The following is a 19,294-nucleotide window of genomic DNA, read 5'->3' as shown; positions in this document are numbered from 1 at the left end:
GATATGATGACGTGGTGTTAACGACGCTAGACGGAAATTTGTAGTCGAGGTTTGATGCGTGTGTGAGTGTGGCTGGTGTACCTCTTGACTGAAATGTACGCTTATTATCGAAGTAGAACGAGCATTTTATATGTGTGAAAAAAGGAAAAAAGGGTGAAAGCTGAATCAACCCATACACGTCATATCTTTCTTTGCTATCTCCGTCTACCAAAACAACCTTTCCGTTTTTTGTTTCCCGGCTACTCTAAATAGCCTTGCTATTGTTCTCGGAAATTGCGGAAGTGAATATTTTAGAGCGCAGATTGAATCTAAACGGTCACAGAGAAGGTAATGTCTTACAAATTAATTGAAAAGCCTTTCAACAGTGGCAGGAATCTGCAGTTGGAGTGCCTCTTGGGATTCGATATCTCCGGAGAAATTACTCTTTCCTGAAAGCCTACACTTCGCTAACATGAATAGTGCTTTCTGGTTCTAGAATCCGGTGTTAACGATCAGGAAGTAACTGTAAGACTTTTCATTTCCTTGACGACCGTGCGCACATGACCGAGAGTGATAACTAGACTGACAAAAAATTTGACTTTAATTTACTTATCTGTAAAAGATTACTAATAGCTTAGCTGAGCAATGTTTGCTTGTTTAGCTCAGGTGGTCTTCTGTGGACAATGAAGTTAAGGAAATAGGAAATAATAACGACCACCATTCAGTATGACAGTTTTCCTTCTGAAGAGGTAAAGAAACTGCAGTCAACAAGAAAGGTACTACGCTTTCTTGATAAACATATTTAGTCCGGAAATGTTTTGGTAATATTATTATTTTTCGATATTTCAGTGTTAGTCGGGATGTAGTTAATATCTATAACCCCACACATTAATTTAAATTTGAGGATGGTCCAGATAAGAGCTCCGTGAGACAATCAACTTGATACCATGCCAAAATGAAAGTATCGACCATCGTCCGAGACGACCAGCTAAGATTAAACCAAATAATGGGTGGAGTTGTGGGTTCTCAGCTCACAATGCACGGCTGGTCTACAGCGACAAAGCCAAATTAATCACCCTCGTCTTCATACGCTCAGTCTTCCTTGTCTGTATTAAGTCCTGCTCCAAATTTTTCCCTCCGTTACTCTTCAGCGTAATTATTTACAATTGTCCCGAAAGATTTGTATTTTCGAGACTGACAAATGGCACCTGTAAGGTATAACGATAATGAAGGATCGGTTATGAGCAGGCAAATTGTGATATGAGCAAAAACTAAATAGAACGTCTACATATCTTTCAGAGAGAATTTGGTGTGTTCTGGAACTTCTGCTACAATCCTACAGTAAGTGAGACTACAAAGCGATTTGAAAGTAGAATGGCACACCTACATTTTTTAAAATCTGTACTTCGTTGCTGGTTGTAATCCTATCAATGGATTATCGAAATGACCTCACTGACAGTTTCACCTCCACCATGGACATCACTGAGCACAACTAGGCTACACAGTGATCGTGACCTCTGACTTTACGTATGGGCGAGATCTCCTGCGCAGGCAGATTAATAACATGGCGTCGTACAGTGTCCTTGTCAAGTGAAGGACGCACTAGGGACGTTTGAATTATATATGGAGACTTGTAACAGTTGCATGGTATGGTAGTATCAGCTGGCTGTTCGACACGGTAATTGGCCCTTAGACGACTAAACAGACGATCGGACGCGTAAATTGAGAATAAAGTCGGCACAAGCCAGGTAGGGGTGACCAAACACTCGAGTCTATGGTCCTCATTTGTTCAAAAATGGTTCAAATGGCTCTGAGCACTATGCGACTTAACTTCTGAGGTCATCAGTCGCCTAGAACTTAGAACTAATTAAACCTAACTAACCTAAGGACATCAAACACATCCATGCCCGAGGCAGGATTCGAACCTGCGACCGTAGCGGTTGCTCGGCTCCTGACTATTGCGCCTAGAACCGCACGGCCACTCCGACCGACTCCTCATTTGTCATCAAGTCACTGTGTGAGACTGAAGTACAGCCATGATGATATGTGGCAGGTTCCCAGAGCATATTTTTAAAATTCCTTTGAAAGAGAACCAGTCCTCGCAAGTCAACATCCATGGACTCGATGCATTTACGATATGATCGGTGAATCCACTCGTGCTCAGGATGATTCACTGCAGCAATGCCTCATTTATAGACGACCATCGAGACAGGAAGCAAGACCGCATATCCCGAGGAGGAGCCACTAGCAACTAAAACGAGTCCATGTTACATCGAGTTTATTGTCTGGAGGTTGTGACGTATATGGCTAATTAATAGCATGTATTACAAAGATCAGTCACCCACAAGCACATTCATTGCCAAAAAATTTGTTTTTCATTTGAGGAGCACTACAATTACTTCTGTTTTGGGACTGTTTTAAGTCGCAGTGTTGTCGCCTGGGTCGTCAGTGGCAGGGAACGAAAGCGGTAACTCACACTCAGGTGTTCACTAGCTACTTGGAAAGTAACATTGTTTCAGACTTCGGGAGGATTACGACAGTGTTTGCTTGTCTCTAGTTGGTGGGCTGAGAACGCTTACAGGGGAAGCCTCGGTGCTAGGGGGGATTTTCGCAGCGCGCTGCAACCCTCTTCCCCTCTAGCGAGGATGAAATTCGAGGCTGACGACAGTTATTTAGACAGATATAACAGTGAAACTGCGCAGAAGATTAATCCAGATCCGGCAATAAACGTCTCCGAGTTAATCTACGAAGCAATCCGTTGTGTAATTCCTGTGCCGCGCCGCACTTCGCAAACATTGAGCAAATTTCGCCACGACCATGAGTGGGACTCGGCGCGACGTCACTGAAGCTCCAAGGGCTAGAAGAGAGGAACGACTCAGAAGACCGTATTTGTACTTAATAAAAAAAAAGTTTTGGCAGTCAAGGCATGCTGTTTTTGGCATTCTGTTCTTTGAATTTATTGCCAAGTGCTATCAAGCCAGTTCTTACGCTCTTTTGGTAGCAATCCTATTTGCATCAGAGGAGCTATCCCGCGTTGCTTGCTACACTGATGGAAATAAGATCGCAGCACCAAGGATATAAGCAGTCATATAGAATACGCTAGTAGCGCCACTTCCAGGATGAAAATCAGATTTGCTTTAAGTAAACGATGTAACGGTCGTGAGCGTTGGTTATCTTTGGGATTGGACGTGGTGAGTAGTTGTTAGTCAAGAACGCCTTTAAAGAGACAAAGACGGTACTATTAACATGTCTTAGAATTTGAACGATGTCGTGTGGTAGGGCTACGAGAAATTGCATGTTCTTTCTGCGATATTGAAGAAAGACTTGGCAGGAATGTAGCCACTGTGCATGATTGCTGGTAGCGATGGTCCGACAATGTACCGAAGAAGATGGGTCACCGGACGGCCACGTGATACTACCGAGAGGGAGATCATCATGTTCGGCGTATGGCTATGGCGCATAATAGCTGCATTTGAGAAGCAATTGGAGCCAGAATGGTACAACGAACTATTGCAGATCAGTTACTTCAAGGACAGCTCTGAGCCTGAGGCTCTGTAGTGTGCATTCCACTGACCTCAAACCACCACCATTTGTGACGTCACTGGCGTCAAGCGGGAGCTCACAGGAAGACAAGATGTGTTGTGTTTTCTGCTGAAATCAGGGTCTGCCTCAATGTCAGTGATGGCTGTGCTAGACACACTGGATCTTGGTAATTCAAACTGTTGCGCTGCCAATCATGAACGGCATTCCAGGGGGGTGCATCCCAACAAGATAACGCTCGCCCAAATTCCGCTATTGTAACCCAACATGTTCTACAGAGTGTCAACATGTTGCCTTGGACGGCTCCATCGCCCGATCTGTCTCCAACCGCGAATGTGTGGGGCATCGTCGGACGACAACTGCGGCGTCATACACAACCAGCATTAACCATTCTTGTGTTGACCGGCCAAGTGAGACTGGCATGGAACTCAACCCTACAAATTGAGATCTGGAACTTGTATAACACATTGCATGCACGTTTACCTGCTTGCATTAAACATTCTACTCCGGTTATTAATGCACCAGCATTCAGATTTGCAATGGCTTATCTCACGCTTGCATTAACCTGCGGTCTTACAATGTTAATCACTAAATAGGTTACCTAAACGAATGTATTCGAGGAATTTCGTTTCTCTATGTTAATTATTTTTTGGAGTTGCGATTTTCTTCTGTCAGTGTATAGAATACAGAAGATGAGTGATTTTAGAACTGTTGTGATGCATGCCTGAAGTGTACATGTTCCACGTGAAGTATCAAGTACGGAGGGTGGGCCAAAATATGCAAACGTCGCGAAAATTACATGCTTGAATATTAATCCAGATGCTGGCAAAGCCTGCAGGTTGCCCTGTTGAATCTGCAGTTGTGAAATGTCGTCAAATACGTTGCAAGTATCAACTGTGGTCAAAACATATCCTGTGTAGCTGTGAGTGAATGTTGGAACTAAGTGAATTCGAAAGTGGAGAAATAGTTGGTGCTCTTACGGTGGTTACTTCCGTAAACAAGGTGCAGAAGTGTTTGGTATTTCAAGGAGCTCCATATCGAAATTTATACCACATACAGGGAAAGCAGAAAGATGCCATCCGTTAAGTCACAACGCGAACGAAAGTATGTGTTGAGTGGTCGTGACGGACGGTCTTGCAAGATGGTTGTCACTGTAAACAGCTGCAAAAGTCACTGCGGGAGTGAACGTCGTGCTTGTGAACCACGTCAACATCAAAACAACATGAAGATATCTTCATAAGCAGGAAATTATTGAACGAGATGTAATTCCAAAATCACTCATCACCGGTGCAAGTGTTCACTACAGGCACTGTAGCCATGAAATGTGGGCTATGTGACAATGGAAGCAAGTCATTTGGTCGGATGAGTCTAACATCTGGCCGCTTCTACGTCCGAAGGGGGCAAAATAATTAGGGCCAGACGAGTACTTCGCAAGGTCGCATTATTGTCAAGGATTTAGAGATCATTTTGGCTGGTGAGATCCATCCCATTGTACAATATTTGCTCCCCAATGGTGATGCCGGTCCCCAGGAGGACACGCAATTTACGTCGTATGATGCTGAAGTGTCGCATCTCCTTGGCTACCACAGTCACCAGATTTCAATATTATTGAGCCTTTATATCCTGCTTTGCAGAGAAGAGTCCTTGATCGCTGTCCACCTCCACCATCATTCACTGAACTTTCCACTATTTTGCAGGAACGCTGGTATGAGATCCCTTGGAAAACATATAGGACCTGTATATCTCCATTCCGAGATGACTGGAAGCTGCTTTGAATGCCAATGGTTTCCCTGCGACGTATTAGGTGTGGTGACGTGTTGTGTTTGTGGTTTTTCCTTATCGTTGACCTAACCCCTAGGTCCCCAAACAGCACTGTCATGTCCTTGAATGTAATGTCAAACGGGGTTGACTCGTGAAAGTGGATAACTTCGCGACTGTGGGAATTCCGAGACACGTACTTGGGCTTTTCTGTGTTCAGAGGGGAGGAGCGCTTGTGAAGTGGCCAGAGGACGTGCTGGCTACAGGGTAGGGGAGGCCTACCTGCACGTCTAGCTGGAATCCGTGCAGCGGCAGCGGCGGCGGCGGCTGCTGCAGGAAGGTGCCGTAGGGCGCGGTGGAGAACTGCACCAGCAGCTCCGGCCCGCTGCTCACCGCCTCGGGCACCGGCTCGCCGCCCCCGCAGAAGCGCAGCAGCACCGGGTCGCGCGTCGTGTAGCCGTCGTACACCGTCACGTAGTCCTGCACCTCGTCGCACTCCGACCACACCTGCCGGGCACGGCCACGTCACAGCAGCGTGCAGCGATCACATTTTCCACAGTTCTCAGTTTACAAGACACGTTTATGAGTATTTCTGGATACTGGCCATTGATTAGTAACTAAATATCACTTTGTCTGAAATTTAATAACAATGGAGGTGTTTTTCTTTAGTACAAGAACTATTTTTTCTTCCGAAATAGAAACCACAGTGAAAATCCGAAATGTTTTTTTGCATCGTTTAACTGCACTCTTCTCTACATAGTCGCCGATCTGACTTATATGTCGTAGCATGGTACCAACTTTACAATTCCCTCGTCATAGAAGGTAGCTTCATATGCTTTCCGCCAATTCTCTACGCTGGTCTGCAGCCGGTTGTCTGTCAAAATGTTGTCCTCGTAGCAACCCGTTAATGTGAGCATGAAGATGAAAATCGGAGGGTGCCAAGCTCAGGCTGTGCAGTAGATGGTTTAGAGCTTCCGATCATAAATTCCAAATTATTTGTTGCAGCTGCAGTGTGCAGCAGAGCAGACTTGTGGGGTTTCGGTTATGCTGCTTAGCGTACCCCAGAGATGCCACAGCCCAGTCGTTGGTGACCTACAGAGAAGGTTCAAAATGGCTCTAAGCACTGTGGGACTTAACATCTGAGGTCATCAGTCGTCCATAAAAGTACTTAAACCTAACTAACCTAAAGACAGCACACACATCCATGCCCGAGGCAGGATTCGAACCTGTGACCAAAGCAGTCGCGCGGTTCTGGACTGAAGCACCTAGAACCGCTCGGCCACCGCTGCCGGCCTACAGAGAGGGGAAGAGCCCCAGCTGAAGGCTCAATTGTGAGAGTAATACACAGATATGGCAAGTGACTGCAAGACTGTTTAGTGATTAAAGAAAGAACGTGGAAAAGTATCTACACACACCTCTAATGTCATCAGTGTGCACGATGAAGGAAAATAGTATATTGTTAGGAAATTATAGTGTTGCACAAATGGAAATGTCTTATTGAATGATAATTACTAGGGATGGCCTAATTAAGCATGAAAATATTGGTGCTGCACGACAAACAAATATGTTAACTAGCGGAAGGATCGCCGTTGCAGAAACAAGAGGTCACTGTAGCAATCAGCTTCATTATCGTAAAGCACCAAAATCTGTATTACCCACTGGCCCACGCAAATGAGCATTTAGTAAATGGACAAGGAATGATAGTTGACTAACTTAATCTTGGCATGGCTGGGTAACATCGCTAAAGGCTCAATTATGTGAGTAATACACAGATGTGGCAAGTGACTGCAAGAATGTTTAGTGATTAAAGAAAGAACGTGGAAAAGTATCTACACACACCTGTAAGGTAACCAGTGTGCACAATGAAAGAAAATAGCTATCTGCAAAACGTTAGAACTGTGCAGTTAGCTCCTGATCGGTGATTGCAGTACCAGCCCATTCTTTCAACGCACATGCAGCGTGAATGCAGAGGTAGCGTCAGTAATGGTTGGAGACACTGAGTCCAGCTCGTCCTCTGTACTCAGTACTGAGATGGAGACATCCCACTATATGTCAGCAACCCTCGACTACAACGAATCTGCCATCTTCGGACCTCCAGCAGCAAGTATCCTGCATCTTAACACTGCAAACTTGGCTGTTTCTGCCAAAGCCGGAATCTCGCCGCCAATACTGCAGACATTGCGAGTTGAGTCCAGTAAAAATTATGTAACAAGGTTAAACAAACCTCTACTCGTGCGGATTTTGTTGTTAATAAACAATGATGCTATGGTGTTTGAGGTCAGGAAACCTCTTACACTCCATGATATGATTCTGGAACTATCAAAAAGGAAGGCTTACACATAGACACAAACGAGGGTGTGGGGGTGGGCGAATCGAATTCCGTTCCTGGCTACCTTAGCTGGGAGTCAGTCTTCAGCTGTTACATGTTTAGGATGCTTCTCCCTGTCCCTTAAAGTAAACTTCTCTTTCCAGCCAGCTTCGAAGTTTTCAGTTCTGCAGAAAAATAACGACCCTCCCTGTAATGAAAGTGAAGGTAAAAGCTATTAGCTAGGCAGTCACTGGTAGTACTGAATATTGTCTCCAGTTACGATGCACTGTAAGAGCGTGATTACGCTGACCAAAAGGGGATGAAGATATAATGTCGTCAAATATGGAATGTGACAGCTTTGGAACAAAGCTGCCATGTAACAACTTTGACAAAGAAGGACGATGCTTGATGACAAAGTTCCTCTTCACTTGTTTTGAATTGCCCATCTATGTTGTTCGATGATAGACGATTTTCTCGAATCGCCTGATCCACCCACAGTGCAACATCGTCGGTTGACACTCGCTTCCTTCCCTGATTACCCGCCTCATGAATATCTGTGCATCCTGTTTCAAAGTTCCTGCGCCATTACCGCACTTTGCTGTTAGGCTTGACAGTTACGTTACGTGGGCTGCATGAAATCGGGTGGAACCCCTCAACATAAAGAAATCGGATGATAGCAAGCACTTCACACTTTGGCGGGAGACTATTGTTCTACGCTTCTTAGAAAGAAGCCCCCGTGTTACCCATGTAACTAAGAGACAGTAAATTTAATTTTCTTGTCTAGCTATTTCACCTGATATGCTACATGTATTAGAATATAGAAAAATACTCAGACCTCATTAAGAATGTGATAATAATATCTATTCCAAAGAAGGGAGCTGCTGACATGTCTGAATATTACCGAATTAGTTTAATAAGTGATGGTTGCCAAATACCGACACTAATTCTCACAGAAGAATGGGGAAAACGACAATAGCCAACCCCGGGGGAGATCAGTTTGGATTCTGGAGAAATGTAGGAACACATTAGGTAATAATGACTTATCGTTTATAATAATGTTGATTCGATCACACTCTTTGATATTTTGAAAGTATCAGGCATAAAATTAGAGAGCGGAACGTTATATGCACTTGTGCAGAAACCAGCCTTCTGTTATAAAAGTAAAAGAAGATAAAAGCAAAGTAGTACTTCCGAAGGGAGTAAGACGTGATTGTTCTGAATCAATGAAGTGATGTAACCTGCACTCTGGGTAAGCAGTAAATGAATACAACGAGAAAAGGGTACTGGGATAAGAAATCAAAACTTGCAGTTTCTGTATTATGGGACTTGGAGCATATATTCTGTCACAGTAGGACGTTATGTAGAGAATTAGTAGACAGTATGCTGCTTGATATTTTATTTTTGTATATTACCTTATTTCTGCTTTATTGCTATCATCAGTACATCTGCAAACAATCGCATTTATTAATATTTCACATAACATATAATTTATAAAGGTTTTTCACATTAGATGTTTGACTCACGTCCTGACGTTGTAAATGGACATACCGTACGTCAGTTTTGAGTATACTAGTACTGCTGTCCATAGTTGTCGGCTGTAATATATTTCCAGTAACGTTTTAAAGTTGTTCGATGATTTGGTGTTGCTCGTTTATTATAATACATTTTTTATTATTTTGGCTATCTTTGAAATGCAAGTTTTACAGCTAGTTGTTACTCGGAGATATTGGTTTTTTGTGGGTTGTTGTCTATGGAACTGTTATTGATGAAAAAATTTCATAATTAAAAAAAAACTGTGTTCGCTTGAAATCGCTTTGTTTAGTATACGTGCACATTAAGGCTTATCCCAAAGATATAGTGAATGAACAAAATGATTTCAAGTATACACAGTTTAAAAGAAATTACTAAAATTTTATGTAGGGATAACGGGCAACCAAAACACCAAAGATTACAAACGCGTCCATAACAGTTTCATAAATACACGACTCGCAACAACAAAAATATCTCTGAGTATACAACTAGCTGTAAAACATGAATATCAAGTAGTGTTATAATAATAAAAAATATATTGTAATACACATGCAACATCAAATCATCGAACAACTTTAAAACGTTACTGAAAAAATTTTGCAGCCGACAACTACGGACAGCAGCAGTAGTTTACTCAGAGTTGACATACGTCCGTTTACAACGTCAGGACATTAGTACAGCATCCAACACAAATAATCTTTATTCAGGCTTAGCATTAGTAAAACCGACAAACGTACGGACATATTGATTGTAAATTGAGGAAAAAAGGTTGTATGAACGTGTATCCTGAAATGGATCGTTGCGACGGTAGACGGCGCTGCGAATGAAAGTTCCTCTGACCATCTGGCGTGTGTTCCTCGTACGTTTCCGGATGCGTGATTGACGTGGCGTACGGAGCAGCAGAATGAACGGACATCCTGTCAGGAACAAGCGGGGATGGGTTTGAGTACGGACAAGCAGGTGGAAACGATCGAGAGGCAGCTTGGCTATACCAAAAAAAGTACCTTCACAGACATCACGCACATAACACAACATTTCAAGCTCTTTTTTGGGTCCTTTCGGACAGACGAATGTACAGGAAGGCGGTGGATTGCGCGTACACCAGATTTGGAAGCTCTACGGGATATTGAGACGAACTCTAGTGCAAGCTAAAGGCAGCGGTCCCCTAACATGATGTAAGCAAAGGTACTTTTATGTGTATCCTGCATGACAACCGCTACTATCCTTATCACCTGCAACTACTACAAGGGTTATCAGCTGCGGTTTCCCTCCACAGGAAGGATTTTGTCAATGGATTTTTCACCAGAGCATCACAATTACGGAATTTGTCATCAATCCTCTTTACTTACGTGTGAACGCGTGCATTGCATACCCCGGGGGGCCACTTTGTACATCTGTCGTGGATGCGTTACAGCTTTGTACTGTGTTCCCGGACGATTTAGTGTCGTTGCAAGCGCACCATCCATTTCCAGAAACATGTTCAAAGGACCTTTTTTCCTCCATTTCCAGTCAGGAATCCGTCCCTGCAGTTTGTCCGTTTTATTAATGTTTACCATGTATAGTGTGTAAAATATATATACAAGCGACTGTTTGCAGATGTACTGATGAAGCTAATAAAGCCGAAATAAGCATATGTACAAACGTAAAATATCAAACAGCATACTATCTAACAATTCTCAGCGTGAAACTTAGAAGTTCGCTCACGAAATCGTAATTGTGTCAGACACGTGAGAAGAATTGGAAGAGTAGTCTAATGGACTTCACATCTACATCTACGTGATTACTCTGCTATTCACAATAAAGTGCCACTCTCGAACTGCGTGCGGGAAAAACGAGCACTTAAATTTTTCTGTGTGAGCCCTGATTTCTCTTATTTTTTCATGATGATCATTTCTCCCTATGTAGGTGGGTGCCACTAGAATGTTTTCGCAATCGGAGGAGAAAACTGGTGATTGAAATTTCATGAGAAGACTCCGTCGCAACGAGACAGTCCTCTGTTTTAATGATTGGTGCTCCAATTCACGTAACATGTCTGTGGCACTATCTCCTCTATTTCGAGATAATACAAAACGAACTGCCCTTGTTTGAAGTTTTTCTATGTCATCCGTCAGTCCCACTTAATGCCGATCCCACACCGCACAGTAATAGGGCGGACAGCGTGGCTTAAGCAGTCTCTTTAGTAGACCTGTTGCATCTTCTAAGTGTTCTGCCAATGAATAGCCGTCTATGGTTTGCTCTACCGACAATATTATCTATGTGGTCGTTCCAATTTAGGTTATTTGTAATTGTAATCCCCAAGTATTTAGCTGAATTTACAGCTTTCAGATTTGTGTGACTTATCGCGTAAAAGAAATTTAGCGGATTTCTTTTAGTACTCATGTGAATAATTTTGCACTTTTCTTTACTCAGGGTCAATTGCCACTTTTCGCACCATGCAGATGTCTTATCTAAATCATTTTGCAATTCGTTTTGGTCATCTGATGTCTTTACAAGACGGTAAATGACAGCATCATCTGCAAACAGTCTGGCCGAGCGGTTCTAGGCACTGCAGTCCGGAACCGCGGGACTGCTACGGTCGCAGGTTCGAATCCTGCCTCGGGCATGGATGTGTGTGATGTCCTTAGGTTAGTTAGGTTTAAGTAGTTCTAAGTTCTAGGGGACTGATGACCTAAGATATTAAGTCCCATAGTGCTCAAAGCCATTTTTTTTTGCAAACAGTCTAAGAGAGGTACTCAAGTTGTCTCCTATGTCGTTAATATAGATCAGGAACAATAGAGAGCCTAAAACACTTCCGAATATTACTTCTGTTTTACTCGATGCCTTTCCGTCTATTACTACGAACTGTGTCCTGTCTGACAGGAAATCACGAATACAGTCGCACATCACTGGTCTATATCTCAGCAGGTATTACTTTACAGACACATGAACTCCTCTTCTACACTACCGGCCATTAAAATTGCTACACCACGAAGATGACGTGCCACAGACCCGGAATAAACAGATAGGAAGAAGATGCTGTTATATGCAAATGATTAGCTATTCAGAGCATTCACACAACGGCCGGTGGCCACACCTACAACGTGCTGACACGAGGAAAGTTTCCAATCGATTTCTCATACACAAACAGCAGTTGACCGGCGTTGCCTCGTGAAACGTTGTTGTGATGCCTCGTGTAAGGAGGAGAAATGCGTATCATCACGTTTCCGACTTTGATAAAGGTCGAATTGTAGCCAATCGCGATTGCGGTTTATCGTATCGCGACATTGCTGCTCGCGTTGTTCGAGATCCAATGACTGTTAGCAGAATATGGAATCGGTGGGTTCAGGAGATTAATACGGAACGCCGTGCTGGATCCCAACGGCCTCGTATCATTAGCAGTCGAGATGACAGGCATCTTATCCGCATGGCTGTAACGGATCGTGCAGCCACGTCTCGATCCCTGAGTCAACATGGGGACGTTTGGAAGACAACAACCATCTACACGAACCGTTCGACGACGTTTGTAGCAGCATAGACTATCAGCTCGGGGCCCATGGCTGCGGTTACCCTTGACGCTTCATCACAGGAACGCCTGCGATGGTGTACTGAGCGACGAGCCTGGGAGCACGTATGGCAAAACGTCATTTTTTCGGATGAATCCAGGTTCTGACGTCTCGGTCAGCTCTTGTTCTCATTGACGGCACTTTGAACAGTGGACGTGACATTTCAGATGCCTTACAACCCGTGGCTCTATCCTTCATTCGATCCCTGCGATACCCTATATTTCAGCAGGATAGTGCACGACCGCATGTTGTAGGTCCTGTACGGGCCTTTCTGGATACGGAAAATGTTCGACTGCTGCCCTGGCCAGCACATTCTCCAGATCTCTCACCAATTGAAAACGTCTGGTCAATGGTGGCCGAGCAACTGGCTCGTCACAATGCGCCAGTCAGTATTCTTGATGAACTGTGTTATCGTGTTGAAGCTGCATGGGCAGCTGTACGTGTACACGCCAGCCAAGCTCTGTTTGACTGAATACCCAGACGTATCAAGGCCGTTATTAAGGCCAGAGGTGGTTGCACTGGGTACTGATTTCTCAGGATCTATGCACCCAAATTGCGTGATAATATAATCACATGTCAGCTGTAGTATAATATATTAGTCCAATGAATACCTGTTTATCATCAGCATTTCTTGTTTTAACGGCCAGTAGTGTAGTTTCGACCAACAGGCGATTTTTCATAGGCAAGGATTTTTTTTTTGTGATCGACATCAATAAAAATTAAACAACGACAATGGAACGTTATCGAAGTAAATGAGACTGTGCTTGGCAAATTAGATTAAGAAATAAGATACTGAAAGTGGGATATGACCTTTGTTTTTTCGACATCAAAATAACTGACTGTGGTCGAAGAAGACTACTGATATCAAGAAAAGCGTTTTTGAAGGAGGGAACTTTGTTCAACGTGTAATATGAATTAATTCCTTTCCTCTGTGGATGTACCTTGAGACGTCGGTCGTGCTGGGAGCGGTCGGAGGCGGCGCCGGAGGCGAGCCCGGAGCCGGGGGCAGCGGCGGCGGGGGGCGCGGCGACGCCGGAGCCGTCGCCGATGCGCGGCTGTCCGCTGAGGTGGCTGCTGCGGATGGCGACGAGCTGGCCGCGCGGCTGCCGCACGGCGATGAGCGCGTGCTGGCCCGGCGGCGCCTCGTGCTGGCGCACGGCGTAGTAGCAGGTGGCGTTGCGCGGGTACACGCCCGGCCAGTTGGGCGACTGCAGCCGGCACGGCCGCCGCGAGCACTCGCTGAAGAGCCGCGAGCACGACGTGCCCGCCATCAGCTCGCCCAGGTGGAAGCCCGCCTCCTGCTCGCCGGCGCCGCCCTCGCTCTCGTTGTGCCGGCCCGGACCTGCGGGCGCCGACACCGGCACTTCAGAGTGGCGTCACAAGAAAATATTTCTCATTTTAGGGATTGTAGACCTACGACCTCAAGATCGTACACAAAATCTTCTGTATTTGGATAGATAAGCACTTTCAGCTAACACTCTAGACGTCTTCAGATCATAAAACATTCTTGATTAGAATGAAATGATAATTAAATCAAGACCCTAAGCTGTCGACAGCGGGAAGAGTTGGAAATGTGTGCCCCGACCGGGACTCGAACCCGGGATCTCCTGCTTACATGGCAGACGCTCTATCCATCTGATCCACCGAGGGCAAAGAGAATAGTGCGACTGCAGGGATTTATCCCTTCCACTCTCCCCGTGAGACCCACTTTCCAAACTTAATGTCCACACACTACATTCGTAGTGCCCCTGCCCACTACACTCATTACTCGCGCCAGACAATCTTACCGAGTCCCGTAAGAGTTCGGGCAATGCGTGTGCGTCCAGCACAGAAGAAGAAGGTCAATGGCCGATTAGCCTCAACTATATGAAGATGGTATCTTTTCTTTCGGACATGTCCGAAAGAACAGATACCGTCTTCATATTCTTGATTAGTGTCGGTGCCATTACGGCTTCTAGGCGCTACAGTCTGGAACCGCGCGACCGCTACGGTCGCAGGTTCGAATCCTGCCTCGGGCATGGATGTGTGTGATGTCCTTAGGTTAGTTAGGTTTAAGTAGTTCTAATTTCTAGGGGACTGATGACCTCAGAAGTTAAGTCCCATAGTGCTCAGAGCCATTTGAACCATTACGGCTTCACACTTCGTCAGCATATTCCTTAGGGAATGTTTTACGATCTAAGGACAGATAGATACTTGGCTGAAACTAGTAATACATCCATATAAGCAAGATTTCATGTGTGGTCTTGACTTCATGGATTTTCAATCCCTAATATAAATAAAAGATTTACGACAGATCGCTTATCTCTTGGTTGATAATGCCAACAAATCTGATCAAAACAAGAGACTTTTCCATGTTGCGATGCAGCAGAAAACTGAGTTAACAGAGTATTTCAGGAACAAAATCTTTAACATATCAGTAAAAACTTTCTTGGTGAGTGACCATGTCATCTGTAATAAAACTGCTGCTTTCGGCTGCTATTCCAAACAGGTGACTGTTGATAAAGTCTGCTCGCAGTAGCAGCCGAAACGTTGGTGTATTAGTTATACAAGGTGTTTAAGAAAATGCGTTACATATTCCTACAGGACGACAGTCAAAACTAGAAAAAAAAGTTCATACAGTGAAGTCATGAAACCAATACCTGTTGACATACGGGCTGTTAATTACCTGTAGATCGTAGCATGCATTTTATTTACAGATGAGGCAGAATTCAAAAGAGAAGACATAGTAAATTACCTCAATACGAATACGTGGGCACATGCAAATCAATCATAGAGGTCAGGCAGCATGATCGTTTAGGTACTAGTGTATAGGCAGGAACTTCGCTTTCTAACAGAGAGATGGTTTAAAATGGTTAAAATAGCTCTGAGCACTATGGGACTCAACATCTGAGTTCATCAGTCCCCTAGAACTTAGAACTACTTGAACCTAACTAACCTAAGGACATCACAGACATCCATGCCCGAGGCAGCATTCGAATCTACGACCGTAGCGGTCGCGCGGTTCCAGACTGAAGCGCCTAGAACCGCGCCGCCACCCGGCCGGCGGACTGCTTTACTGAAGTGTTTGCTTCCACTGGAAAGGGTTGTCTCAGTTAAAGTCTGAATGAAGACAAGTGGGACTCCGTAGAATCACAAGCACCTTTGGACACTTGAGCAAAGCACAGGCATTCCCACTACGAACAAGCGGGATTGTTGTTGGGTGGCTGCTGTCTTGAAAATTCAGGAATGCAGACAAATACTTGATGGAATATTCTAAAGATAAATGATAATTAATTGAAACCTTCAGCTGCCGACAGGTGTTATTGATGTACCTCGATGGGGACAGGTGAAAATGTGTGCCCCGAATGGGACTCGTATCCGGGACCTCCGGCTTACATGGCAGACGCTCTATCAATCTGAGGACACAGATGAATAGCGCGACTGCAGGGACTTATCCCTTGCACACTTCCCGTGTGACCCACATTCCCAACAATCTACATGTGCGTAATAGATGTTTGCCCAGCCACTGCACAGTTACTGTCTTCATATCCTAAGGAGTTGTCCACACTGAGGAGTACCTCAACACGGAGCATCTGAATACGAGGTGGGATTTCCTGGGTTACATGCCATTCACTGGAACATCGCAAAGACACTATGCAGAAGCTGGGAGGAGTGGTTCCGCCGTGTCGCTCAGTTATTGGGTGGTATTGCAAACTGAACCCATCAATGACAAAGGCGATATGATGAAAAGTTCGGTGTCAAGGAGGAGAGAGTGAGCGAGAGAACTAAAAAGAATCTACCAAGCAGGAGCTGCTAAGGGGAGACAGGTAGCGGAGTAGCAGCTGAAATCTATATGTAATAAACAGATCAAAAATTTACGAGTGATACTACCCTTCCTCCTATCTTGATTAGCAGAGAGTCAGCAGTGAATAATCAGACAGTGAGCAGTCAAGCAGTCAACGAGTCAGCAGCGTACAGAGAAAGAGGACTTGGACAGGAAGTGACAGACAGTGAGTTTTCCTGGAAGCATGCCAACCTATTGTCGCCGATGTCTTCAGATTTTGAGTTAGATCCCTGCAGCCGCGCGGTGTAGCTGCTTGGTCTGGGGCGCCTTGTCATGGTACGCGCGGCACCCCCCGTCGGAAGTTCGAGTCCTCCCTCGGGCATGGATGTGTGTCTTGTCCTTAGCGTAAGTTAGATTAAGTAAGTTAAGTAGTGTGTAAGCCTAGGGACCGATGACATCAGCAGTTTGGTCCCATAGGAACTTACCACAAATTTCCAAAATTTCCAAGATCCCTGCATTCATCCTGATGTCTATTCTCACTCTGTGACATACTTATTTCCTACGCCATATAGAATATGCTTCCTAAGCAGCCCAATGCACGAATCTTTAAGCATACGACTGAATTTCCTTATCTGATCTCAACCTCCAAATACGATACTAAAGCTACCTCTATTAGATAATCACCAAAGAAAATAGTCGCTGAGGGTGCAAGCACGGGAACACCGCATCGGCTACGGAGCGTGCTCTACCAGAGGGACTAAGTCAGCCAGTGAATAAGAAGAAACGAGTTACGCTGTCCAGGGCATCAACAAAAAGATGATGTGAAGATGAAAGCTGCCAGCTGTGAAACAGGTACAACGCGTCACGCCAACATTTGTCTTCACTTCGGCCTGATTTGCGTATCCTTTTTATTTTATTACATTTTGGCGCGACCTTATTGGCATATTAATTTATCTGAAACAATAAATTTCAGTGCATCGTATTTTGACACATAACGTGACATGACCTCATTTTTCAAGCACTTCAGGTTTCATCAGAATGAGTAAATGTGCAAATACGAACACAGGAAAATGGGAGAAATCTGAGTTCACACGGAGGTTTATCGACGCCATTCGCGACAGGAACAGGGAGGGGAAAGTTCCAGAAGTATCATTCAGAGCACAGCCTAAGGTGGCTTGCGGAATTGAGATGTATGACATGTTTATGAACGTGAAGATTAGAAAAAAAAAACGGAACAATCCTCTTACCGAAAAACTGTGTAAGGTTTCACTGCACAAATGGATAAGCAACTAACATTATCTCGAATGATTTAAATACTCTTTTCCTGTGGTAAAAGGCAGAATTTGGAAGAAAATGTAAAAAAATTCTTTGAGACCAACTTGGTTTCAGAGATCCAAGGAAATAATGAAAGCCAGAGGGTTGGCTCTGGTGGAGAAACGCGGAGATGAATGGGAATGTGTCTATTGTCTTTGCTGACACGTAAATCTTTCGACTCTGTTTAATGTCAACTTATGCTCAGTTCGATGAAAGTATGCGGGACTCGTATGAAAAGATGCGAGATTTACTTCTCAGTTTTAAAGAAACAATGGGAAACTATACGATTGTGAGTAGGGATCCAGAGTTACGAAATGTGTTGAATAGGAGTTCAGAAATTCACTGCCTCTTTTATTCATCAGTCTCAGGAAGTGATACTAGGGAACGTTACACAGGGGACACTAGGTATTACGAGGAATGACAGTAGAAGACAAATTTTTGCAGGCGGTAGTGTGATCCTAATCTCTCCATTGTTGTTGACTATGGGATATCGGGGGTACGCAGCCGCAGAGTGTTTTATTGTGTGAAATGTTAAGAGCCGCGCAGGATTAGTCGAGCGGTCTTAGGCGCTGCAGTCATGGACTGTGCGGCTGGTCCCGGTGGAGGTTCGAGTCCTCCCTCGGGCATGGGTGTGTGTGTTTGTCCTTAGAATAATTTAAGTTAAGTAGTGTGTAAGCTTAGGGACTGATGACCTTAGCAATTAAGTTCCATAAGATTTCATACACATTTTTGAAATGTTAAGACGTCCACAGAGTACGCTTTCCTGAAACATAATATTCTTACAACATACATGTGCGCTGTGAACAAAATAAAAAATAGCATACCGTTACATAGTTGATTTCACTTGATAATGCGATTTAGCAAGGATACCGACGGTCACTGGCTGTTCGTCTACCGACGTATTTAATTGAATCTATGCAAATTGTTTTACAGACACCTGTGATGATAGGACGTGTATTCCAAAATCGATCGTGTATGATGTATGAATAATTAACATAAAAAAGTTTAGTCTGAGGAAATCTGTGATTTTGCACATGATAAGATAAAAATCTTAGCAGACTTCAATACAATAACTAACCATTTTTATATGTGTGTGAGCAATGCCTTATTGATAATAACAGAGTTACTGAAATGAAAGAAGTAATAAATACATTTAGACACAATATGCTGAACACAAATATAAAACCGTTTTATAGCCTGACCTTTCGCTAACGCACGCTTGTGCTGTGGCACTAGACTCTGGGGGTAAAGAGGTTCGAACCCCGGTGGTGGAAAAAAGTTTCACTGGCAGCGGGCAAGGGGAGGAGAGATGGTGACATAAAGCTCATGATCACAAGACATTGCGCCAATGTCCTAGTTTAAATACCAAACCAGTCCGCAGTATCTCGTGAAGTGAGGGCTTGTGACACTGTTAAAAAGGATCTGTCCGCCGGATGGGAACGTTAAGCTGGGCGGGCCCCTCTGTGCTATTCGCGAAGTGTATGCTATATGCCGGCACCGGGTTTCATCCTCTCCCTTCTCTCATCATCATCATCATCATCATCATCATCATACATTACA

General features: G+C 44.3%; 1 protein-coding gene across 1 annotated transcript in view; it reads right to left on the bottom strand.

Moving 5' to 3' along the window:
- LOC124594941 overlaps positions 1-19,294 on the bottom strand; it is a 223,996-nt gene that overhangs the window by 157,083 nt on the left and 47,619 nt on the right. The window contains exons 3-6 of the mRNA XM_047133447.1: positions 13,721-13,999; positions 12,611-12,630; positions 8,105-8,128; positions 5,560-5,784 (exon numbers count right to left, since the gene is read on the bottom strand). Of these exons, the coding sequence (XP_046989403.1) occupies positions 5,560-5,784; positions 8,105-8,128; positions 12,611-12,630; positions 13,721-13,999 (548 nt within the window). The remainder of the gene's footprint in view (positions 1-5,559; positions 5,785-8,104; positions 8,129-12,610; positions 12,631-13,720; positions 14,000-19,294) is intronic.

Source organism: Schistocerca americana, chromosome 1 (genome assembly GCF_021461395.2).
Source record: "Schistocerca americana isolate TAMUIC-IGC-003095 chromosome 1, iqSchAmer2.1, whole genome shotgun sequence".
Classification (NCBI taxonomy): domain Eukaryota; kingdom Metazoa; phylum Arthropoda; class Insecta; order Orthoptera; family Acrididae; genus Schistocerca; species Schistocerca americana.
This window is presented reverse-complemented; position numbering and strand designations above follow the sequence as displayed.